At 41.6% G+C, this 25,908-nt stretch overlaps 1 protein-coding gene and 1 long non-coding RNA gene across 5 annotated transcripts in view; one reads left to right on the top strand and one right to left on the bottom strand.

Annotated features, from left to right (window-relative positions):
• RAB11FIP2 (RAB11 family interacting protein 2) overlaps window positions 1-2,735 on the bottom strand; it is a 33,632-nt gene extending 30,897 nt beyond the window's left edge. Inside the window, exon 1 of the mRNA XM_065672361.1 lies at window positions 2,149-2,735. Coding sequence (XP_065528433.1) covers window positions 2,149-2,501 — 353 coding nt within the window. The 5' untranslated portion in view covers window positions 2,502-2,735. The remainder of the gene's footprint in view (window positions 1-2,148) is intronic.
• A 349-nt stretch (window positions 2,736-3,084) lies between these two features.
• On the top strand, window positions 3,085-25,590 carry LOC136010727 (uncharacterized). Of its 4 annotated transcripts, XR_010610978.1 has the most exons (4): window positions 3,085-3,301; window positions 3,444-3,636; window positions 15,070-15,204; window positions 25,110-25,590. It is a non-coding gene; the product is annotated as an uncharacterized LOC136010727 (long non-coding RNA). The 4 variants fall into 4 exon arrangements; XR_010610977.1 differs by having other exon boundaries at window positions 3,085-3,636; XR_010610980.1 differs by having other exon boundaries at window positions 3,085-3,636; window positions 25,144-25,590.
• Window positions 25,591-25,908: the final 318 nt, after the last annotated feature.

Below are 25,908 nucleotides of genomic sequence, written 5' to 3' on the forward strand. Positions count from 1 at the left end.
AAGAACTTCCCCGTAGGCTCCATCCTCCGCAACGCAGCTCGCAGGCAAAGCGCAGTGCACGTTCACATAGCGTGATCTCCTCTTGCACTTCAGAGAAAGAAATGAAAAAATAAAGAACCCCCACAAAGCTTTTATATGAAGTGCCATTTCATATAAAAATACTGAAGAGATATGCCTGTTTATTTAACTAGCACCAGGACTATGTTAATTACCCAACTCTCAGGTTTTCGCAGTATTTTCGTAAGACTCCAATACTACTTTTGCTAACATTTATGCATATGGTTCCTCAAAGAGAAAAGAGATTTTGTTACTCACAGTAATACATGAATAATTTACATATTTTCCTCCAGCTTCATTCATTCACTTTTTTTTTTTTCTGTAGGTGTTTAAACTAAGGCAGCTGCCTACTGACTGGTAAGATAATTACAACTGATGATTAAGGAATATTTAAGATGCATGTCTGAAGAGCACTGAAACTTCTTGAATCAAGTGTAAATAGAAATTCAGACCCTAAGGCTACAGGCATTCACCATGTATTGCATAAACGTAACTGGTTTGTCCTTAAAAAGATAAGCAATTAAAAAGTATAATACTTTAGCTCATGAACCCACAAGAGATTCTGCACAGACACGTTCTTTCCTATTATATGGTTAGTGAACATATTGCTTTGCTAAGAATTTAGTCAACAAAATAAAACCCGACACCAGGGCAAAGACAGCTTTGACTTGTCCTTATTGCTGCTTCAAACTCTGCCACCACACATATGCAGGACCAGGTTTTGAGATGGTTTCTGCAGAAACTGTTGCCTGACCAACAAGACCTGGCTGGTGATGCTGTTTCACCCATCTCCAGCTGCTCAAGACTGCTGGAGGCTCAGGCCTCCCCACCACAATCAGTGACAGACAATCCGTCAGTTTATTCATGTTTCAATCAAAGTCCAGCATCTCACTATAGATCCACCATCACTAACAGAAGAAATACAAGACTTTAATTAACAGCTGGGATTTGGGCCTTTCTACTCTACCTAAGAGACACTAGAGGAGGAAAGGCACCTGGGATAGGTAGTTTTAACCGCTGCAAAAAGATGCGCCCATGCTCATACGTCACTGCCTACACATTGCTAGCTTGCAGTTCTCCATGAGGCTCTTGGACTGCTTCTGTGGGATAAGCACAGCTAAAACAAACACAAATCACACAGTCACAGGCATGCCTGCAATACCTTTACACCGACAGTTTATTCCCATACACATTGAAGGATAAATTACACTGGTACCAGACATCTTTCTGCAACCATGTCTTAACAAGAAATTATAGCAATTTTACTCATTTAGTTGCAAAACCCAGAGAGTCAGTTATGTTTTAGACATGTTTACAGTTCAACCTAATAACCTGCTGTGATGCTTATTAATAAACTGCTGTGATGCTTATGGTGGTGATTTTTTTCCTTTTTTTGCATTCCAGTGTCAGAATTTGCTGGCAAACAGCAATTTTATTTGACAAAGGCTTATGTAGGCAATGATGGAAGCAACTGCAACAGCACAAATTTCCCTTCAGCCTTCTCTGTTGAGGCCTGCAGTACAGAACAGCCGGCAGGATTGTGGCCTACGACTAATGAGGCTCAAGCACTGTGCTGCTGGGGTAAGCCATCATTAAGTCACGGTTCACTGATCACTAAAACATAAATATAGAATATTTAAAGACATTTGGTAGCAGCAAATGAAGAAAAACATTTTTAAAGAGTATGAAATCAGGCTTCGAGAGAGTCTAAGTCTTGTACATGGCTCAAACTGAGGCAGCAGTTGATTGGGGATATGGCCCTAAGCAAAACGAAGCAAAACCTTTCGAAAAACAGACTGTAATGAGTTCACGTCACACACAGAACTGTCAAAAAATGTTAATGTTATTGGCAGTTCTTCCCTGTGCAGGGCAACCACTGTGATTACAGTAAACTCCCTAGAAGAGGTGAGGCCACAACGGCATAACTGTATATAACATAACATAACTTTAGGGGCTTTGAACACCCCATAGAAGAGAGAAACATCCCAATTTCATTTCAAAGTACGCTGCCATGTATGGCTACTATTTCCCATTCTCCCCAAGTGTACAAGGAATACCAATTATAATGAAAAAAACCCAACCATCACTTACTCTGTTTTCCGTCTTTGTTTGTCTTCAAATATATCATTCAGACTGATGGACACCTGTCCCAAAAACTTGTCCAGCCCCACCAGCGACCTGTGCATGACAATCAGGTACAGGATGTATTTTTCTGGATTCTCCTGCATGAGTAATCCAGGGAGCTCGAAGGAGGCCTCCTCCTTCCATACGGGATCCAGGGTCTTCTCAGCCACCGAGGTGGAGTACTTCTCCTTGCCCAGCTGTATGATGGTGTAGGCATCGTTGCTGCCATTTTTACCTTTTGGCTTCAGACCTTTGGCTTGAAGGACCGTAACTTGCACGTGAGTTGGGAACCACTTCTGGGCTTGCTCTGCCAACATCATCTCCGAAGATCACAGCAGCAGCAATAACAAGCACAAAGTCTCTTAAGTCTTCAAGTTGCTGCGTTAAGGGCACTTACGTGTGGTGAGACACCTGTCAGGGGCTCAGCGTGGTCCTTCCTCCAGCGCTCCCGGCACACGGTGGCATCCACCGGTCCTCACGTCCCCCCCTCCCCACGCAGCCCTACCTGCGGCTCCATGTCCCCCGCGGCACCCACACTACTGCTCTCCTTCTCCCCGCTCCCTTCCCGCTGCCGCCGGCCCGGTTCCCCGCCGCTCCCAGCGCATACCCCGGGCAGGGCCCTTCCTCCGCCCGGCCCGGCCCTGCCCGTTGCGCCGCGGTCCCCTCAGCGCGGCCCGGCCCGTTGCGGCCTCCGGCGGCCCCTCCCGGCTCGGAGCCTGCGGGCGGCGGGCAGCGCGGGGCTGGGGCTCCGCTGCCGGCGGAGGTGTCGGGCCGGGCTGCCGCGGCCGTCACGGCGCTGCCCTCCCTCCCGCCCGCCTCAGCCTCTCTCCGCGCTCTCCCCCCGCCGCCGCCGCCCGGCCTCACGGGCCGGCTCCGCCGCTTCCGCCTTCCCCATGCTGCTGCTGCTGCTGCTGCCGGCGGCGGCCTCCGCGGCGGTCAGAGGGCAGAGGGCAGGGTTCGCCCCCTCCCCACCGCAGCATCCCCTCCCCTTCCCCGCCGTGCCGCGCCCGGTCACCCGGGACAGGCGCTGCCGGGGGCACCGGGCACCGCGGCGGGCGGGGAGAGGCCGGGGTGCGCCGGGATAACGGGGAGCTGGGCTCTCGGGGCCCTCCCGCCCGAGGTCCCCGTCTTGTCAATTAATTCATCGCTAATTTTATCTGTAGAGGGGAGGGAGAGCTCTGCTGGAGCTGTGGGGAAGAGGGAACGCCTGTAAACAGCCACTGTTGTTGTTATTAATAATAATTATTATATGATCTATATAGGGGCTCAGGGGCAGCCATGGAGCTAGACACAGGCCTGTGCGACTCCAGAGCAAGCTGTCATCCCCTCCCGCTGCCAGCCACATCAGGAACTTCTTTCTTTTCCATCCCATCACTCACCGCGACAATGCTGTTGGATTTAAATAAGTGAAAATAACTCGGATGTTTTGAGGACACATCATTTTGTGGATGGAGGGTATGTGTGTCTATGTGTGTGTGCACACACCCGTAAGCGGGGTCACGGGTATTAGCTTTGTTTCTACGATAAGAGAAGCACACATAAATGAGGTTTGCAAGGCTGTGTATCCCACCCCCTGTCACAAGCAGGGCAATCAGCAACCAAGTCAGATAATACTTCATCCACCACCCCTCACTCATGAGTCCCTGATCCCTGGCTCACGGGTTAGTGAGAAACAAAAAGCTTGGGAGACCTTCTCATACTGCTGAGACCTACAGGAAATTAAAAAGTTAAAGCTGAAAGGCATTAGGGAGGGTAAAGTACGATGCTGCCCACAGCACTTAATGCTGAGCGAGTTATTGTACAGGGTCAGAAGAGGCTGGGGATCATCAGTCTATACACAGTCATTAGCCTGAGCCCCTGCTCATATTATCTCTGTACACAATTTAAATAACTACTTAAAAGACCCTTAGGTTTTGACTGGGAAAGATATTTTTTTGCTTGCTGTGGTAATTGGCACAGTGCTGGCTCTTCTTTCCATTCACAGTGTATCTGATTTTTGTTGATGTCAGAAAATAGATGGTCCATAATAACTTCAGAATGTGCCTTGAGATCATTTTTAGACAAAAGCATGTGAATGGATTATCTAGGGTAGCAACTTCTTAGAGAGTTATAAGTGGTGTGGTTATCTGCCTTGCTTTGTACTGGTGAGATGCTAACAATCAAGTTAAGGCTGCATGTTAACTCTTTGCCATAAACTGCCACCCCACTCGGGTGTTCTTCCCACATACTTTGCAGTGAGCTGTCAGTGGAGCTCCCAGGGTGAGCTGCCGCGGTTGAGGGAAAGAGTAGCAGCATTTCAGGCTGGAAGAGCCAGGAAGGATTATAGTGACAGTGTTCTGCAGGAGACTCAGGCCACGGGGGAAAGCCACAGGGTTCTTGTTGGAAACCAGGGAGACATATGTACACCACAGTATTTCTCAACTGAATTTTACCACATACAAATTCTGTTTCAATAGAATCTTTTTTCATTGCACTAAATAGAAACCAAGCATGATGCGCTCATCAAATCAAAACAAGAGATGAATTTTAGGTAGGCAGAATGTATTTATTTAATCAGAAATTTAAGTCAAACATCATGTCTTACAAGCTGCATCTTAGGGAAAGCTTTATGAGTTCTTATAGCAGGCAGGATTGTGCTCTTTCCTTGTCTTTTATTGGTATTCTATAGTTTCTTGTTACTGTGTCTGTCTAAACATGGGCTGGCTGGAATACATATGCACACATATGAGGGAATGCGGAAGAACTTCTGTACCTCTGCATACAATTTATCAATACAACAACAAATCTGCCTTCCCTGCTTTAAAAAATAAGCAGATTATGAGTCCTTATAATCCTTATGTGCAATCTGGCTCGTGGAAGAGGAGAGCAGAGCCTTCCTCATGTCTCTCTGCTCAGCTGCTGGAGCGGGCACTGGGGAGATGCCCTCTCAACTCCCCTACCCCTGTGCTTAAAGTGAATTCCGCTCAAAGATGCACCAGATATATTTTATTCCCCCTCATTCCCCCTAGGGTCAAGTTGCAATCCAGCCTTTTGATTTTGTCCTCTTTGGAATAGGGACATTGTCATCTTCTTGAATGTAATGTGCGATATAGATGACAAAACATCTTGGAGAAATAATGATATCTCCAGCAACACAATGTCCCCTGGCACTGTGTTAGAGCATTAATCCAGAAATTACTCAGATTCCCATTTACTACACCACCACCTCCTCTCAGTGGCTGCATGCGCTGTAGGTTTTAGTCATCACTGTCCATGATTTAGTGAATATTACGTTAGAAAATCCATTTTGTTTTCTATGCACCATTTTGGTTATGAGACTGTAGCTTCCCTTTGCTTTTGCTTTTCCTCCCCACCTTGAGATCAAGCATTGTGGGTGCAGGACAAACTCATTAAAAAACAATGCAGGTCTCCTGAGACAAAAATGCCTGGAAGAACTTGTGGTAGAAATAGATGGCACACGTGAGGATTAAGATTCTGTATTAAATACACCTCAGATATTCACTGTTGTTCTGTGTTGAACAATCACTTTTTAAACTTGCTGTCATCACCACATCATGTTTTCTGTCAAAATCTACTGATGCTGAGGATGTTTTACCATAAATTTCCTAGTCCTTGGTTTAGATTCTTAGAGAGGATTTTGAGCTCAAAACATTGCATTTAGAGCTTGAACCCAAAAAGAGCTCCCTTGAGCACTATATTGTGGTTAAAAGGATTTCTCTCTCAGGATGGTTGATAGCTCCGGTATCATTCTCTGCCTTGTCATTTCTTCCTGTCCTCCCACCACACATGCAGGGTTGGAGAAAGGCAGCTGAGAAAAGCAAACCCAGAATCCTTGCTGCTGAAGAAAAAGGCATCAAAGCTGGAATCTCTGGCCTTAGAAAAGTGTTTCTACATTTCTAACTTGTGATATCTGTCCTGTGCTACTGGTGGCTACTCCAATACCCCTTCTCCCCACAGACAGTGATGAGAGTGAGTTTAAAAAATGATTGTTTATCACAGAACAACAGTGGATATCTGTGGCGTGTTTAATATGGAACCTTAATCCTCGTGTGTGCCTTCTATCTCTATTACACATTCTTCCAGGCATTTCTGGCCCAGATGTGCAGGCTTTTTTATAGAGGGAATTCCAAGAATTATAGTGGATTTTTTTCAATGTCAGTAATTTGAAATACCCTCTCAATTCTCCCTCCTGAGCCAACAGTACATCTGATTAAACATCAGGCTTGATATTCCAGCTGCCCTTGCAAAAGAAAATGCAAGAAAATCTTCTTACTTGTGCTGCTGAGACAGTTCCATCTTCTGCTTCTCATTTCCAGTTGCTTACTTGCTAAAGAGGATCAGAGCAGTTACGTGTGCTTGCAGTGGTAAACTGTAGCAGATAATTTGGCAATTTAATTTCTCCCTGATTTCTGTTTATGAAGTAGGAAGTATTTCGTTATTTTTTCAATGAAAATGCTATCTCTCCTTTGAAATTATTTACTGAATAATTCTTTGTTGGCAGATCTCGGGCGATGTGTTTGCTTTGAACGTTGTGTAGTTGTGAAGCACAGGCTGGTTTTGTCTAGGCATGTCAAAAGCTTCTGCTTTCTGCCTGACTCTTAACTTTCAGTAGCTGTTGCAACTGTCCAGATTGCACATTTTCTGGAGAGACTATGCAAATTTTGAGACTGAATATTGTTGTCTGTTAACTTTATCTTAGCTGTGGTTGTTTTTTCAATTAGTGACTTCTTCAGGAATTCACTGGAATTAATTGGCTGCAGAAATCAAATAGCTGGGCTCAAACCCACCACTGTGAATTGGAAGGTTTTTCTCAAGCTACTGTTTTTGTCTGCTCTCTTGGTTTGAGAAGAATTCATTAAGCTGGAAGTATTTCCGTGTGAATATTAAAAGCTGGATGAATATTCATCACATTTCTGTCCTGAACCCACGTTTTGCATCTCAAAATGTTTAAGGTTTTTGGAGGCTGGGTGATTTCGGCAATGTCCAGCTCTGTGTGGTCCTGTATACCTTTCACATTTACTCTTTTGGAATGTCTGCTCAGAAGGAGGAGATGCTTGCCCTCAATAGGATGGGTTTGTCCTATTCTTTGCTTAAGATGCGATTTGCGTCTCCCCTGGCTCATTCTTCACTGCCTTTCTTGCATTGTTGCAATAAACAGGATCATATAAAAAGCAGCAAACGAAATGTGTCTCTGGAAAGGGGAGCAGGAACTTGAAATCAGGTAAATGCCCATAGAATTGTCCATTGTTCTGATAGAAAAGTGGTACTTTTGAACCAGAAACCTGTCAGTCTCGGAGACAGTAAAACTGTATGCGATATCAGACTTCAAATAAATGCCAGGTACCACTAAGAATGTTGGAAGCATCATCTTTTATGTTCATTTTTAGCCGGACTCGCTTCACAGCCTTTCAACACTGTCACCCATTATGAAGTTCAAAGAGGCTTAAATGCTGTAAAACAGTCATTAAATGCCATAATTGAACTTGCCAGTCATCCAGATTTGACCCAAACTGCCCGCGTCTCAAGATGTTAGTCAGCTGTCTGGGCTAGATTTCAGTTCAGCCTTAATAACATGAAAACACCTATCTCTCACCAGCTTTTGCACAAATCATAAGCAGACAAGGCATTTTACTCTTCTGTCAAAACATCCCTGTCATGCAAACTCCTTGAGCACTTCTAACCTGGGATAGACACACTGAACCTCAGACACACTGAAAGGCCATCGTCCTGCCGTACACCTTATGAGATTCTGACTGTCTTCAGCGGTACCTCCAGGTCCAGACACGTACAGCTCTTCTAACTGCTAAGGGCTAGATTCAGATTTGCTGTTGGCTGCTCTAAAGCTTCATGGAAACCTCCAAGTTGACCCTTGGAGAAGTTCAAAAATCGTGGAAATGCAAACTAGGGCTCAAGCTAAAGAGTTATAATTAGAAATGGAAATTGGCTATATAAAATCTATTTTAGAATCATAGAATAGTTAGGGTTGGAAAGGATCTTAAGATCATCCAGTTCCATCCCCCCTGCCATGGGCAGGGACACCTCACACTAAACCATGTCACCCAAGGCTACGTCCAGCCTGACCTTGAACACTGCCAGGGATGGAGCATTCACAACTTCCCTGGGCAACCCATTCCAGTGCCTCACCACCCTCACAGTAAAGAACTTCCTCCTTATATCCAATCTAAACTTCCCCTGTTTAAGTTTTTTATTTTCATACGTAAATGCGTACATTCTTTTTGTGTTTTCAGTACATGTCCAATGCTTGAAGGCCACAAACAACTTGTGTGTGCTGGAAATGAACATAAATAATATAGGGAGGGTCAAGGGTAATTTGCCATCACTGCAGAGAATAATCTTTTCTGTGCTTGACAGAACCTAAGAAACATTAGCAATTGAAACGACTTCAAAATGATGACCTTCTTTCTGGCTTCCTAATGAATTAGAAATTTAAAAAAAGAGATTTTTATCATTGTCAGAGTATGAGACGTCTTCAGAGGTATTTTTCCTGGGTTTAAAAAACTCATGCATTCATTCTATCTTTATAGGTCTCCTGGGATCTCAGAGACAATTACCTCAGAAATTATCCAAAGTTACCAACTCCCTGAGGGAGAATCTCAGCAAATACAAGAAAATTATGTCATAAAAAAGTTCTTAGTCATGGAAGTTCTGAACTTCTCTACTTCTTTTCCCCCTCTAGGGCCTCAAAGTGCTTTATAAAACCTACGCATTCAACATCAGTAGATTGCCATATGAGGGCAGACAAGAGGGAATTATTTCCAATAAGATTAAATGGTTATACTGACATTATGCCTTTGTGTACTAAGTTAGCAGTTGCACAAGCAGATAAAATACCTACTGACCTTAAAGCAGAGTGTGCTCCGTGAAAAAACTAAAAAGGTCTCCTCCGAGTTTTGTCTCTTTAACTCAACACATTTAAACTTCCTGCTCATTCCCAAGACTTTTTCCCAGACTTAGCTGCCCCCAAAATTTCTTCCCAGGGTTTTTCTTCTACCAGAGGACTACCCCTCATGTCTCTTCTGTTGTTGAAGGGTCTAATGGAATCCACCTGCAGCACCGAGTCAGCCGTGATTAATCTGCAGTTAACTGCAGGGTCTCAACACCTCCTGCGTGTTGGTAATAGGAGAAGCCTTCTTCCCTGATGATACAAAAAGTAAAATGAAATAACAAAATATTTTATAAGGAAGGATGGAGGTTTGATGTATTTGATACATTTAGACTTAACATGTCTCCTTTCAAGCCTTGGTAAACCAAGACATAGATTTTTCTAACTCTTCACCCACATTGCAGAACTGATAGAAAGCCCAGAACAATATTTGATATTTTGGGAGAATTTTTTTTTTTCTTTTGCTGAGTTGATGAATAATTCAGATTTTATATCATCTTTGCCTCCTAGCAATACAAATTTCAATTTGGCTTCAGCAAGGTCTCAATATAAACATGTGATTAGAAAAGGAACCTAAATGAAATTGCTGTAGTTAAGTTTTATGTGCATTAAATGTATGTACTCCAAGCACTCTTCTCTAACGTTACTTAAAACCCTCCTTTCTTTGAAGAATGGTTTATTCTTAGAAGATTCAAGCTGCTCCTACAATTCTGCTCCCAGTAAGAGACAAATTAGATAAAAACAACTTATTGAGAGGAGAGAGCTTGCAGAGCTCATGCAAGTAGGCATGCAGTGCTGCTTGACAGCCTTCTATGCCTTTCCTGTAAGAATTTATCCAATACATGCTCATATAACAGATAAAATTTCACTTTTCCAAAATATCTGTAGTGCATCTTCTCCCCAGCACCAAAAGTTGGAAGGATCATGAAGGCTATGGGAATACTGCACATTTATTTTGGCACTGCCTAGTGCTTCACGCATCCTGGAAATCAGCACTGGATATGTTCTCATAGTCTGGATGTAAATTAGCCATATGTGCATTAGTGGCATTATTTACAGATTGAATTGTGCAACTACACTTAGGGCTTTTGATAGATTATTTCTATATTGGGTCCAATTTTTGCTGTCATTTACAGTAATGTAAATCTAGGATCACTCCACTAAAGGCACTGGAGTAATTGCTTAGAGTTTTCTCCAGTGTGACAGAGAGCAGAATTTAGCCTCTGATTATGTGCAGCTCTTTCCCTAATCTACTAAGGCTCTTCTGTAACTTTGTCCACTATCACATTAGAATTGTGCTCAGAAAATGTATCTGCACAGGAAAGCAAAGAGATGCAGTCAGGTTTAGTTGGGTTTGGAGTGTGAGTACCAGCTACCTGGTGTTGCAGTCTCTTGTTGGATATATAGCTTTGCTTTTCATGCTGCTTTATCTTTGCTTCTAAAAGTGGAAGTGCAGTGGAAGTTTGCCACCGGAGCTCTCTCTTGTTGAGTTTCACTAAAAAAGTCAGTACTAACAGAATTAGGATATAGATGTCACCCTCTGAACTCCTTTGAATGGGCCTTGCATTAGCAAAAGTGATTTGTTTTCTTCCTCTGGTCATTACCTTAAGGTTTACACTGTACCTGCATGGCTTAAATCAGTGATGCTCCCCCTTTTTCCATTGATGTTTGATAGCATTGGCTATCTAACTGTGAAAAAGCAGTGAACAGCAGTAAAGGCTTTCTACAGCAGGTCTTTTAAAAATCCCATGTGCTGGAAAAATATGAAATCAAAGATGGACCACACCAGTCTCAATGGCAGAATAGAAACCATGCTAAGACGTCAGCAATTGTTCTCTAGAAACACTCTCACTGATGTTGGAGTAAATATGATTGTCCATGTAAGAACACAGATGTCTCATCATCCAGCAACATATGATGTGAAGTCATACCAATGCTGGATGCAGCTTCGTAGCTGTGGTTCAAAAGCTCATGTAAGAGGAGCACACTGGTTATATCTTTTTCAACTCAGTATTTCTAATGAGAAGAAGATGTCTGAATATATTTTATGTAGTCATAATCATTTGAAAAAATGCATTAGCAGGCACAGGTCTCGTAAGTGATTTTAAATCATCTCCATATTTTGTTTTCCTTCAGCTTCTTCTTTGTTTCTTTGCTGCTGCTCAGTCTCATGTTTTCTCTCCCCCATACTACTGCAACAGCATGTCCACCTTCATTTACAGTGATGGAAAAGGCCATATGCTCTACTTGGGCAATAGAATCATAGAATGGTTTGGGTTGGAAAGGACCTTAAGTTCATCCAGTTCCAACCCCCCTGCCATGGGCATTGACGCCTCACACTAAATCATGTCACCCAAGGCTCTGTGCAACCTGGCCTTGAACACCGCCAGGGATGGAGCATTTACTGTTTCTTTGAGCAACTCATTCCAGTGCCTCACCACCCTCACGGTAAAGAACTTCTTCCTTATATTCGATCTAAACTTCCTCTGTTTAAGTTTTAACCCATTACCCCTTGTCCTGTCACTGCAGTCCCTAATGAAGGGTCGCTCTCCAGCATCCCTATAGGCCCCCTTCAGATACTGGAAGGCTCTGAAGTCTCCATGCAGCTTTTCTTCTCCAGGGTGAACAGCCTCAACTTCCTCAGCCTGTCTTCATATGGGAGGTGTTCCAGTCCCCTGATCATCCTCGTGGCCTCCTCTGGACTTGTTCCAACAGCTCCATGTCCTTACATTGAGGACACCAGAACTGCAGACAGTGATCCAAATGGGGTCTTGCTGATTAATTTATGTCAGGATCTTTTGTACAGTGTCCTGCCACTACCTGGGCCCTTCCATCCCTAGTGAAAATATCATGGACTTTTAGGTAAGGCAATAATTGCACCATTGCTGGGTTTGAGCAGAATGATAATGCCTAGAGAGTGCTGAATAAAGAGGCATATGACTAACATGACCATGCAAATAACTTTTACTCAGCTAAACTCACAGGTAGTTAAAAGTATAAGTTAGTCCTCACAACTTAAATATAATCCAAGCCAGGATACCACTTTTCAGGCTCATTGCTGAAATTACTTATAGAAACAGAGACTACAACGTTTAAGTATCCAGTATGTGTTTCCAAAGTAGACATTTTTCACTGACTTTTCTATCCAATGGCAAGTCTTAAGTTTAGGGGTCTGTGCCAGAAAAGAGGTAGAAGAAAGATGAGAGCAGTTGGGTTGTGCATGGCACCAGTGGGATTGGACAAAGCTCCATGGACCTGGCTCCATTTTTATATTTTCTACAGAAAAATCTGGGCATGGAGAATATTGTGAAGGAAAGAGGAGGCTGTGCCCCAGGCCAAGCACAGGGCTTCCAGAGCATCAGCGTAGCTGTGAAGGGTGGATTATTCGGGATGTAGGTTTTAGCATGGGTCATATACCAATGCTGATTTTACCAACTAGTTCAACTAAGTAAGATTGACCTGCCCCAGCACATCCTTGGTCATAGGGATCATCATGATTAACAAATGTGCCCTGGCCTGAATGCCTCACCTGGCAATCCTGCACTCAGCCCAGTTCACAGATCTTATGTCAAAGAGCCATCCAGTCGACTTGGGAAGCTTCTAGGGTGAAGAAGACACGATCCTCTTGTAGAAATTTTCCTGATGACTAATTAACCCCACTGTAAATCCTGTCCACTTTATCCGTAATCAGAATTTGACCATTTTCAGCTTCTAGGTCTTGATTCATTTTTATATCCTAAATTACAGAGCCATTACAAGTCTTCTCCACATGTAGGTATTAATATATCATGATCAAGTCTCTTAACCTTTCTTTTGATAAAGTAAACAGATTAGGCTGCATACATCTATCCCTACAAGGCAGATATCCCAGATCTTGAAATCATTCTTTTCTGATCTATTTTCAATTTTCCATGGCTGCTTTGAAGTGTGAACACCAAGACTAGTCATGATATTCCAGTAGTTTTCCCACCAGCTCACACACAGCTGTACTTCTTGTGCCAGAATCCCCGGCCCAGTAATTCTGCTGCCAGCTTAGGGTTAGGAAATTCAATCTAGGGTATTAAAACACTTGCTATATATTTTCCCTGCATAATTGGAAAGCAGTGAGAGATCAAGCAAAGGATCAAATCGGGGGGGGAAGAAGTTTCCAATTCTCAAGTTAATTGTCCTGAAAACTCTGGAGAAATTTACTACAGAGATACTCTCCCATAGAGCAACTGAGTGCTGACTGTAAGTCTGTTTATGCTTTGGACACATCTGTATGGCAGCAGCATAAAGAGTGTGGCATGCTGTTTAATATCTGTCAGGCTTCTTTTTTAAACCACTTAATAAGCATGTATGTAAATTCTACGCAATAAAAAAGTTCTAACAGCTAGAACAAGAATAATCTTTTATGTGGTGGCTCCCACCCTTAATCCCAGCTTCTACATGCCAGTTCCTCCCCCCACTTTCACATCCCCATTTCTTGACAGGTGCCAGAAGGTTTCAGAGTTTTCTTGCGGCTTCACCATGGGAACTGCCATTTCACCAGGAATGAATTTGACCCGCTGAGCAATAAAGCTGAGGGAAAACACTTACTCTCTATCCAGAATGGGGGAATTGCCTGTCTTTCTGTTGGCATGTTCTCCTCTGGCAATTTGTTTTTAGCCAAGGAGAGAGCTCCATATTCATTCAACCTCCCTCTAACTTCACCTTGAGAAAGAAACAGGGCTTTCAAAGTGTCGTTTTCCCAGCCACAGCTGCTGCTTTTAGCATCCAACAGTCTTTAAATCCATAGAAGGCTAGTTTATATGGACAGGGAAGCATTAAATGCTAGGAAATGAGGGTCTTTAGGTAACTATTCCAGATCTGCTATATCTGCAGTTACAGCAATCGGTGGTGTAGGTGGTGTTCTTTTACTGGCTTTTAATGAGACACATTTATTACTGCCTTGCGATAAACCAAAGTAAAGCCATAAAAGTGACTTTCATTGAACATTTGTTTGAGTCCTGCCCGGGTCTTATAAAGCTTCATTTGTTCAAGACTTTAGTTTTTATTTCACATGCCTGCCACCTTTTTGTAACAGCTGTTATCTCCTTCCATACCTACATAAAATAGGGTTACCTTCCACCATACAACAGAAACATGCTCCGTGACTCCATGGAGTTGGGAGTTGATCCTTTGTAATCTGCTAAATCAGTTGAGTAACCCAACTACTTCATACGAGCGGGAAGAACATGGGTTTGAAACTGCTTGTGTGTTTTTGTTATAATTTCACAGTAGCTGAAAACTGAAACTGTGCAGGTTGATACAGAACTGAAATTTTCAGAGCAACAGCATCTAATCCATCAGTCTTTGTTCAGAGGGCTTAAGTCCCAATGACTTAAAAGAGGGACTTTTGCTAGACCCAAACCTTTAACCATAGCATGGTGATAGAAATAACTATGTAAAAGGAAATATGCATTTTTAGGCCCAGTGGTGAATCCACTATTTAAGGCTTATGCATTTTCCTCATCTACAGGACTAGTTTGCATTTCACCAAATACAAGTTCCACTATTGCAGCTAAACTCTTTGGAAATATTCTTCCAGTATTGCTCTTCACAATTCACCTCTGTGAGTTAATACCTATTAAAACCTAAAAATGAATTAGATTTGGAATTTCCTGGATTCTCGTGTTTGTCATGCAAATTTTCAGTGCTGTTCTTTTTATGATAATGTGAAATAAAGTAGTTTCTTATAGTAACATTGTAAATCATTTGCTTTCTATTACACGCAGCTGGTTTTGTTACAGTAATGATTTTGTATGGGTGCATACTGCAGTGCATATTAAAGGCAATGAGACATTCTTTTTCAGGGCTCACATGCAATTGATGTTTGTGCAAATATAACCAGATAATGACAAAACAGTAATTCATTATAATATATTAGGGAGGTTGGTTTTTCTCTCTTCTCCCGAAATGCACCTTCTCATATGCTGCAAAATCTTTATTTTCCCTGTTTACAGGAATGGTTCCCCACCCTTGCAGATGGAGATTACAGTTTTTCAGCTCACTAGAGATCCAGAGTCAAAATCTAAACCAGCTGGTGTTTTTAGGCGGGTGTCTTACTTTAGCTTACTCAAAAGAACACAAGATGAACGGTAAGAATTAAATAAACCACAAATTATTTTGGGGACTGTCTGGTTTACATTAGAAGTAAACTTTTCACTGCTGGCTGTTGTTTCAAAACTCTTGCCTCTATTTTTGATATTCATCCTTGGGATCTAACACAAACTATGTCTTACTAGTTTAATCCATTGTTAGGCTGTGTTTAAATATCTTTTATTATAGTCATGTGCTATAAAATAGTTCTCACTGGAGTTTGGTGGCTCCAAGCCAGAGGGTAATACTGCTTCAAGTGGCACAGCGCAGTATTAAAAGATTTCTTCTCCTTTGGTGTTGGTACTTACCAATTTCACACCTTGAAAAGAGCCTCACTACATCAAAATGTGATGTATCTACTTGGAGTGCAGGCACTAGGAAAATATTATAGCACAAAATGAGAGCAAAGAAACCATTTCAACCATATCAACAGTTTATTCACTTTATGTGCGTGATTAGCAGCTTGTGTAATTCCTTGGTATAGAGCCTAGGAATTATATACAATATTTTTTAAGCTTCTGTTTTCAAAAGTGATTTTGATTTTAACTTGCTGAAGCAGGACCACTTACAGGACTATACGATTTAGCTCATAGTTGACACTAAATTAGGTCATTTGTATTCAGAAAGATATTTTGCCTCCTCTGAAATGGTAACTGAATGAAGGGTGTAACATCTCCAGTTCACCTTATGACAGCATTTTTCTTCCTTATGTATAGCCACAATCACTCAAACATTACCAGTAAAGTGAATGAAGAATGATAATAATGCTTAATAATGTAGGCATTCCATTCTTCAAGCATTTTGGCAGGAGCAGATTCCTTCCCTGATCCATTTAAAAATATTTCCAGGTATGGACTATGTTCCATTGGGATGATCAGGGATTAGGATAAAAGAATTGCTACCATTACTTCATTGCTGTGGTTTGCACCAGCACCTTCATTCTAGGGTATTATGACATTCAGTTCTGTTGTTTCTATTATCCATGGTGAAAACATGCCCAGAAAGGAAGGAAAGAGACTGTTAGGAGCAGTTAACCTCTGCAACTTCCAGGGAGAGCACTAACATTCAATATATGCCAAATGCAGGCCCATTAGTTTGAATAATGAGTAAGTATATCTGAGACTTTGTACAAGACAAGATGAAAACAGATTGGGCAGGCAATTGTACCACACTTTATTACCTAGTGAAATGTAATTTGATCCATTTGCAGGAGGAAGAACCAGAGATGCTTGTTTCAGAATTCAATTGTTCCAGAAAGATATGAGTACCCCAGTGTTGTTATTTTTATATCGACTTTTATGAAACACGTGTAGTTGCATTTTTACAAGGCAGCAGGTTCTCTTAACGATGGCAGCAAGATAGGCAGTGCAAATGGTAGGGGGCTGAGTACATTCTTCTGTCAAATGACAGAGAGCAAGAATATATAGTTTAACTTCAGCCTTGTAGAAGTAAAACCAGAACCAGATATCCAACACCAGACAACTTGCAGTTGGTTTGATTCCTGGAGAGGTGACTCTCTGGTATCGCTTCATTCTGCCATTCCCAGAGAGGCATGTTTGATAAACTGCATTACAGACAAAAGCTTGCACTAGATTCACCACACAGCATCATCAGTGGTCGAATTTCAGCTTTGTATTTGAACTTCACTATTGATTTCAAGGTGTGGTGTTCTCTGCTGTGATTTAAATTTGTGTTCTAGAGATTTTACGGATTTGTTTGATTTTTGAGAGTAAGAATACTTTTGACTTTTGATCCTGCATGCTGGAATTTGGAAGAAGGATGTCAGTGAAGGATTATGCTTCTATCTTTAAAAGGGAACTGCAGAATTTCATTAGCATAACTTCCACTTTCCCCCCCTACGCCTTGAGTCCCCCTTGAGTTGAAATAAACAAGAGTATAATAGGACAAGGAAGTATTGTCAGAGAAAACTAAAAGAGAGAATTGCCCTGAACTTGGCTTTCGTATAAATCACAGCAGAAATTCTGTCAAGTTAGGCATTGTTGTATTTGGGAAAGTAGTCATTAGGCCGATATCAAATGCGATTCATATATTTGGATATAAACCCCACTTTGCTCTATACTGTTAGGAGAGGAAAAGGGGAAAAAAAAGCATCGTGCTCCATTTTCACCAACTCAGAAATACTTAACAGGAAACAATAGACTATAAATCAATGAACCCAGGAAGTCAGACAGTAACCAAGGCAGCTTAGAGTGTTGCTTTATATTGAAGCTGTATGTGCAATTGTGCCTTTAAATTTCATGAAGACACAGTCGTAGCTACTGGTGCTTTTCTTAGGTGTTTCTGTTTCAGCATTAGAAGACCCTCTACTGTTTAGGAAGCTCCTGCTGAGCATGTGGAAAGTATCCCCAATATCAACATTGTCGGCCTATTTTTTCATGTGCAGACTCTAAAGTAACTCCTGTAATGTCTAAAATCATATGAACTGACACCCTTTTTTTTCCCTGTTATTCCTTTTCCAGCAGTATGGTACATGTACCATCTCTTACAGCAACTCTTTCGAGCAGTGATCTCACCCTCATCATCCTCATCTTGCAAACAGCAACCCTGTCCTTCTAGTAGGCTTAACCTCTTCTCGCTATTTCTGATTTTGTGTAGTCCTGTCTTGTTCCTAGAAGAAAAATCTTCACCTTCGATTCTTCATCTTTATTTGGCTCTGCCTTGCATTCCTTCAATCACCTTCTCCATTCCTGTTGACAGGCCTCCTGCTTGCATCCAGCTCACCTTACGTTTGTGTCTAGCAGCAAACTTTGCTCCCCTTTCCCTCCAGTCCCAGTTACTCTTGACGGTGGTTCCACCAAACTGTGTGTGAAAGCTACACACCACCTCATCAGTGTGTACTGGTTTTTAGCTCCATACATGTTTCTCAGGCAGGAAAGCAATCACATTTGCAGGACATGACAAGTAATATTGCAATTTCCACTGACAGTCACTGGAAACCTCATCTGTTCCTGCAGTCCAGTCTCCAGGCAGCAGCCCTGCAACTGACGGTAAGCATCCCTTCCTCCTGAGCTATAGCCCTCATAGCTCACTGATACAATTTTAGTACCCAAATGGTACCTTACACAGTGTTATGAGAACTGGCAATCCTGGGCATAGCAGGGAGGGACCTTAGCTGCAAAATTCAAGTAGTGGTGCAGGAACATCTAGACATCCTTGGAAGAGCAACATCCAGAGTCAGGCTTTGACACACCCATTCCCAATGCACAGTGTCTATGAAGAAAGAATCTTTAAAGCCATTAGAAATATGTCTGAATGCAGGAAAAGATTCCAATGGTTTAAACATGTTTGAAAATCCCAAATGCAAAGCAATTGCGGTTCATTATACCTCATCACTTCCTCACTTCCATATTTTTTCAGTCTGCTTTTAAACTCAGAAGCATCTGAAATCCATACATTTTATTTTTTTATATTCATTTAAACACTACTGTAGAAGCCATTAAAATATACGTACATTGGAAAACTCAAGAAACATAGCTATATAATATGTTTAAACATTTATCATGGTGGAATAGTAGATAGAGGCAGAAAAGCCTGAAAATCGTATTTTAGAAGCCTGTAGTTCTAATGAAGAGACCTGCAGTAAAGTTGTAGTGCAGTTTTCTGTATTGGTTTGCACAAATATACCAGCTACATATGTAAATTAAATAGATGTTGCCTTGAAGCATCAAATCTGTCCTATTTTTTTGTAACTTGTAGATGTCAGTTGTCTTTACACAAGATCGGTTTTACTTGCCCTGTCCCCAGAAGCTGAGGTTTTTTGTGAACTGACCTTTCCAGAGTATTTCTATATGTGAATTCTTCATCACAGCCACTGAAGTTGGTCATAAACCCACTATTAACCTAAGAGTGATCACGATTAGATCTAAGTCTGCTAACTTCTGTTGTCTAAGGAGAATGTATCTGTGTCTTTTCCGCCATATTACCTGAGTGAAAGTGCTTCAGGGACAACAGAAAGGTGATATAATACTCTAGAGTCAGTTCTGGGGACATTTGCTCAAGCTAAACTAATCCTTTGCTCACACAATCACCTCAGTTTCTTCTGTCCTGAGGGAGAATTTAAAGAAATAACCATGGGGTCTTTGATAGTCTATCTTTTACACTGATACAGCATTTGTATGTCAAAGGATGAATAACAAATAAAACCGCAAGGAAACATAGCGATTATTTAGAGTTTTCATAATATTTGATTCTGCTGTAGCTACCTGGTGGCAAAGGAGCCTTCCCTGGAGAGCAATAGGTGATGTCCCCCTGGACAGAGCACAGCAGAAGGCTTTTGGGAGCAGAGGTTGTACCCGTAGCGTAGCATCTGAGTTTTGTCTGAACAGGCAGATAGCCTTACAGCTCATCTGCAGCAGTCATTGCTAAGGGTCAGATACACTCATAGTTCATAGTGAACCCCCCCCACACCCTGCCCAGCCCAGCACAACATGAACACATCTGATAGACATATGGACGGGAGGGTGATCTGGAAGTTAGCTCTTCACAGCATGAGGATAAAAACAACTTCCAGATGAAATCACAGGTGCTCATCAAATTCTTTTAAAAGCACTCCAAAATCTGAAGAAAAAAATCAAAACCAAAAAGCCCACACAACCCTTCCCAAAACCAAAGAGAAAATCTTGGTCCTGTCAAAATAAGGGAAAACATCTACTGGTGTTATGACAGTAGAGACAGAAAGGAAAGGAAATGGGAAGTGAGCAAGACTAATGGGTTAATTAATGATTATCCAGGCTATCTGTGGAGAGCTTCTCTCTTCACTGTGACCATGCTGGAGATTAATTGAATGACAGCATGTCTTAAACTGACACTCCTTCTGAGATAGAGGCTGGCTAAAACACTGCCCTCCAGGCTCTGCTGGGAGATGGTGATTTGGGACTGTTCTGGTTATGGGTAGATTTTCTCCTGACCACAAACTCTGCCTGGTTATACCAGTATCAGCCCCTGTGCAGATTTAGTTTTACTCATAGAGGATGTCATGGTACTTCAGACCAGAAAGGTTCCCTAGCTCGGGGTAAATTGGAACAACATAACCATTTGGTGAAGCAGACCTGTGCTAATGCTGGGAGGAAAGTGTGCAGCGTGGGACAGATGACTTGGGTTTGCTGCTTTAACTGTTACGTCACAGTTAGCATGGTATGGCTTGAAGTTTAGACAACCCATTTTACACATTCACATGTGGGAGCGTAAATGTCTTGAGCAAATCTCAGCATTTCCAGCCTAGCAGTAGGTTTTGCTCTGCCACCTCTGACAAGCAGAACAAGGGAGCCTGAGGGCAATGATACCTTTTCCTGAGCCCTCTTCCTGCTTCTCATTCCACTCAAATAGTTTCCCTGTGCAATTGCCTCACCTAAATTTCATCTCTGAGCAGCTGCTGGTAGTTTTCAAGGTGATTTACCAATGGCGGCCCAGTGAAATGAGAGCTGGTGATGTGACCAGGTAATGGGTCCTGTACGACCCCTTTCCCAACCACTGCTCATCGATAACTGTATGTAACGACTATATCTGTTTTACAGTTCACTGTCCTGTCAGTGTGCTCGTCCCTGTACAAATGGCAGAGATCCTGCACACTGACCCCTGCTGCAGATCTTTGCAGTAGATCAAGAAGATTAATGGTGCGAGTTGGTAGTTTCAAGACCCAGCTCTCCAAATAAAAGATATTTTTTAATTAGTGTCCAACCCTATTAGGCGTAGGCTTGGATAACATGTGTTTCCTGTTAGAGATGTCTGCCCCAATGGCAGTTGCAGAGTCCTTTTGCATAACTCTTTCCCCCACCCCCTTGCCTATCTTTGTGCTGATGTGTTAACGTGCAGACATCATGCTAACGGCTTGGGTATGCCTAATCTGAAAAAGCAATTTTGACCCAGTCTTTTCTGGAGTGCTGGGTTCGGTCTGTGTTACATCCCAGGGGGAGAACTGTTTGCCATGAGTGAGCAGGCACTGCCAAGTGGCTTTGGGATCTTAACTCCTTACTGCCAGGTCTGATTTACCTTCAGAGGTAAATCTCTGCCTCTTTGCCCCACCAAATACCATCCGTGTTTTGACCCAAAGGTTTGGTTTATCTTCTGATGGGATTCTCATCAGCTTTATCCATATTTTTATCTTTTGATGGGGTTTAATCAGTCAAGAGGTGTTAGCAGAAAGGGTTCGTAGACATGTGTGGTAGTTTTGGTGTTTACCCCAACGTGCTTTAGGGCAATTTCCAGTGTTACCTGAGGTCGCAGTGTTAGGATGGTGAAATCTGTTTCTTTCCCACAGTGTGTTATTGCTTGAATTCCAGCAATAACTTTCATGTGGATAGAAACATTAGAAAGGGTCTCCAAGCAAAGCAGGGAACGGTGCTTCACTCACCAGCTTTTAGCTATCAATTAAACTGGGATGAATCCTGGACTGGAGCAGAAGTGACACATTGTGTAGAGTTTGCAGGGTGAAATCTTCATTTGTACTTCTGAAGTGATCTGGTTTTCTGTTACTTTCTTTTCCATCTACCCCTACTGCTGGTCAAGCCAAAACGTTCCACTGTTCAAATACCTGGCAACAACTATTTAATTTGACAATTTGTAGATGGTATTCCTGTATTACCCTTTAAGACCTTAATAATAGGTTTTTCTTTAGTGAAGCATTAAAACATTAAAGGCCATAAATTCCAGAGTCACCTGTATCCATTTATTGCTAATTTATTATGGAACATATCATAAAACTTTGCTTGACATATAGGCCTCTTCATAACTATAAATCTTTTTTCAACTGTTTAGATAACTTATGCTTAAGTTCAAGGAAAGACCTCTTCGAACAAATATTTAAAACATCTATTTATTATGCAATCCTAATACGTACAAACTGTATGGTAAATAGTGAGAAACATTACTCTATATTCAGATTTATCACTTCAAGCTTTTGGGGGATACATCTATTACAAAAAAAAAATAAGAACTATGTGTCGAGTATCTGCTTTCTTAAAAGGTTTAAGAGGTCTAACTGAATATAGCTGTTATTACAGTTAACATCAAGCATATAAATGTTTCTCTTCAGATTAGGTTTGTCATCTGTAACCTGGAACCACTGAAAGAATTGTAAGGTTGCTTCATACAGGAGAGCTCAACAGAAGTTTTCAGACTTTGTAATTCCAGATCAAAACAGTCTATAATATTGTTGCTACAGGGCTTGATCTTGCTCTTGTGAAGTCAGTTTTAAAGTCCCAGTCATGCTGGATCAGATATGTGTTTATATCTGATCATATATATGTTTATATATAACAGAAATAATTTGGGAATTTCATTTACTATATTTCAAAAGAATTGTTTGGGGTTTGCTACTGTTTGTAGTTGTTTTTTTTTAAATTTCCTGCTGTTGTTCCATATGAGAGTGTTCTTGCAGTGTATAAAGTCAAAAGTTCCTTGGATATAGCAAACCAGCCTTCTAAAGAATGCTCCTTTTCTTCATATTTTTGCCCTGGCTGAATTATTAGCATATGTATTTGCTAACAATATATATGTATTATTAGCATACGTAGTAAACAAATTGGTTGTAGGAGCAAAGCATGTCCATACACCAGGCCAGCTTCTTTAGCAAGGAGCTGGTTTGTAAAAGGAAAATTGAAATGTTTGGGACCTCATTAAAAGACTCTATTTTATTAATCCTTTGCCTGCAAATCAGGTTGCTTGCATATAGAAGGTAATTATGATTGAAACATATTTCCCTCTTAGTGCTGTCTCAATCAGTTCAGCCTGATACGTGTTTGCATATGCTTAGGATTTTCTTATAAAGTCTGTGACCAAAGTCCTGGTGAAAGGTCAGAAGAGCACAGAAAGCACAGCTCTCACTCTGGTATATTGATGTCTGAAGAAAGGGGATGGAAATCTACAAACCTACACACAATACTACTCTTTAAAGCGAGTCACTCATAGTAATTAATTACGATCGTAATGGTTTTTTGTACTTGAGAAAACCAAACCCCATTTTACTGTAACGCAATCACATTGTTAGCATCCAAATGAAAGCAAACCAATGGATTCTTGCAAAGTATACCCAAAACACAAGTTATTCAGTTTTCTATTGACTTCATGTCTGATTTCTTACTAAGGCTCGTTTTGGGGAGGATTCATACTATAAACTGTTATATCCACTAAACAGCCATGCAGGGGAGAGGGTTGGTTGTCTGTTGATGCTTTGGTCCTGTCTCTACCTCCCAATTTCACTTGCTGATTTCTGCTTTTCAGAACTCCTCTGTATTTCTCCCTTCCTAATTTTGTCCCTGCTTTCTGCTTTGGTTTTTTTCCTAATCCTTTTTACCAGTCCTTTCCCCCAACATGCTGTGCCCCTGCTCCATATACAACATAGAGGGAGCTCTGACAGCCAGATTCATGCTTTATATTTAGCATATATCACACAAAAAGCATCAGCTTTGTTTTTGGTGGGACCCTTTGTGCCCCAGGCTCTTTTACTGGGGTTTGTGTGTTCATGAAAGTATTCATGGTTTGGGCCTCACTGAGAAAATGGGTGAATCGATATATAAACCTGGTCAAGAGAAGAATGCCAGCAATTTGTAAGCTTAAACAAACCAATTATGTGTTGATGAAATCAGCTATAACAGCCACGATTTTACTATTACTTACAGACTCTGTGCATCTTTGCAACAGGCGCTAAATTCTGCAGTACCACAGTAAATAACTTTTCACATTACTTCCCCAAAGTTGCCCCTGATGGATTGTTTAATTAACTACATTGCTGATATCTGACAAAACAAGCAACTTTCCCAGTTATTTATGATCTTAGGTTTCACCAAACTACATAATACAATGTCTCTTTAAATGTTGTCAGGTGCTGTGAAAATTATCAGCCTCAAGCAGCGAAGCCTAAGGAACTAGGCAAGGTTTAGAGCTAATACCGTGAGTTTCAATTACTGATACGATCTCACCAAAATAAAAGAATTACCTTTAATAAATATATTCCAGGACAGTCTGTGATGGGACTCAACAAGCAAATTAAGTGTTGTATTCAAGTGCTTTGTTTTCTGTCTGCAGAGAAACTCCTGGGCCAGGCTCCCTTCTGGCACAAGGCTGCTTAAGTCAACAAATGGAGTTACACCCGAGATGAATTTGCCATGCTATGTTTTTCTAAATAGATTAGGGGTCATTTGAAAAGCTGTAAATAAACCTTTCAAATTCTTTAAGGCAAAAAGAAACAAATCTCCAAGAGGAAGAGAAGGGGGTGGGGGGGGAGAAGAGATTTATTCTGCTTTCCCAGAACTGCAAGTTTCCAGGTGTTCACCTTTTGATCTGGCTACAGGCAATGATTTTCTGAAGTGGTTTCTGATGGTGCCTGACATCATTTATGGCACTCTTGAACAATCTTGTAATGTGCTAAACTACACAAAATTAAGTGAGTTAGTGGCTAGCTAGGAGTAGCAAAAGGGCCACGGGTATCACAAGCACTTTGCTACTTGCAACAGCATGTGCAGCCTTGAAGCAGTGTTATTTCTTTGATTTGATGAGAATAAAATAATGACTGTTCTTAACTATTAATGGTACAGTAGGGTGAGGAGCCCTTGGAGCCTCACTGTGCTTGATGCTGTACAAACACAGAGGGGAAAAAAGTCTTTCCTAATAGCTTATAGCCCAGCTGAAGGCAAAACACAGCAATGGAGGCAGCAAACCGTAGGAAGTAAAAGGACAAGCAGTGTGAACCCACATGAAACCAGCACAGTCGTGTGCATGCTTGGACAGCCCATGTTACTTGTGTTTGATTAAGGTGGGTTTTTTTATAACTTACTCCTATCTTGTAATTAAAAGCTAGAAGAATCCTTCCCATGAGCTAAAGGCGTGGTAGAACTGGACTTCACTGGTAGATGCTGTACCGCTGAGCTAGTGTGCTGTTTATTTTCAGGGGTGAAAGCACAAATGATGTTGTTGACTTTCAGGCGAGCAGAACAGAAGTTACCTCTGAATCCTTGTGAACGGGATCAAACTCAAACTGGCTCAAGTGTCAAAGTTGGGACAGTCACCTATGGCAAGTCAACAGCATTCACTCAGCTTCACTTCTCTCCATGTGAGCTGCAGTTCATTTGCTTTTTCTCCAAGAAACCAGTGGCAGAGAAGAAATCTTCCATTGTGCCCAAGGAGGGAAGCTGCTGCCTGTTGTCTTTCTCTCAAGATTCCATTAGTTGTTTTAGCTCTGCTCCGCTCAGCTTAGATAGGGAAGTAAACACCTGAGGGGAGGTGTGTGATGTGAGCAGAGGGCAGATCTGATGTGGAAACCTGAGGATATGAGCTATAACTTCTCGTAGCTGGAATTTCCTCACAGCTGAAGGCTTGTTGTGCAGATTTGTTGTTGTCCAGGCAAAGCGTAATAAAGAAATGTGATTATCTCATTGTCTCCCAGTGTGGTTGCCAACATGTGGGAGGTGTTTCTAGTGAATGCTTCTGTAAGACACAGAAATCTCTGCAGTACTCCAGTACCCAGCTCAGAAATGAGAGTGAAACGCTGCAGTTCTGTCTCCTACAAAGTATTTAATCTATAAATAACTAATTAGGAGCCTTGCAGAATTTGTCATTACCAACGCCGATTCTAAAGGTTGAATGTGTTAATGACATTTTAAATTCTCATTTCATATCAACAAAGACTGTGAATGCTCAGCCAAATTAATAGAATTTGCATTGTCAGTGAACTCTCTTCTCCCACTGCA

This window comes from Lathamus discolor, chromosome 3, assembly GCF_037157495.1.
Source record: "Lathamus discolor isolate bLatDis1 chromosome 3, bLatDis1.hap1, whole genome shotgun sequence".
Taxonomy (NCBI): Eukaryota; Metazoa; Chordata; class Aves; order Psittaciformes; family Psittacidae; genus Lathamus; species Lathamus discolor.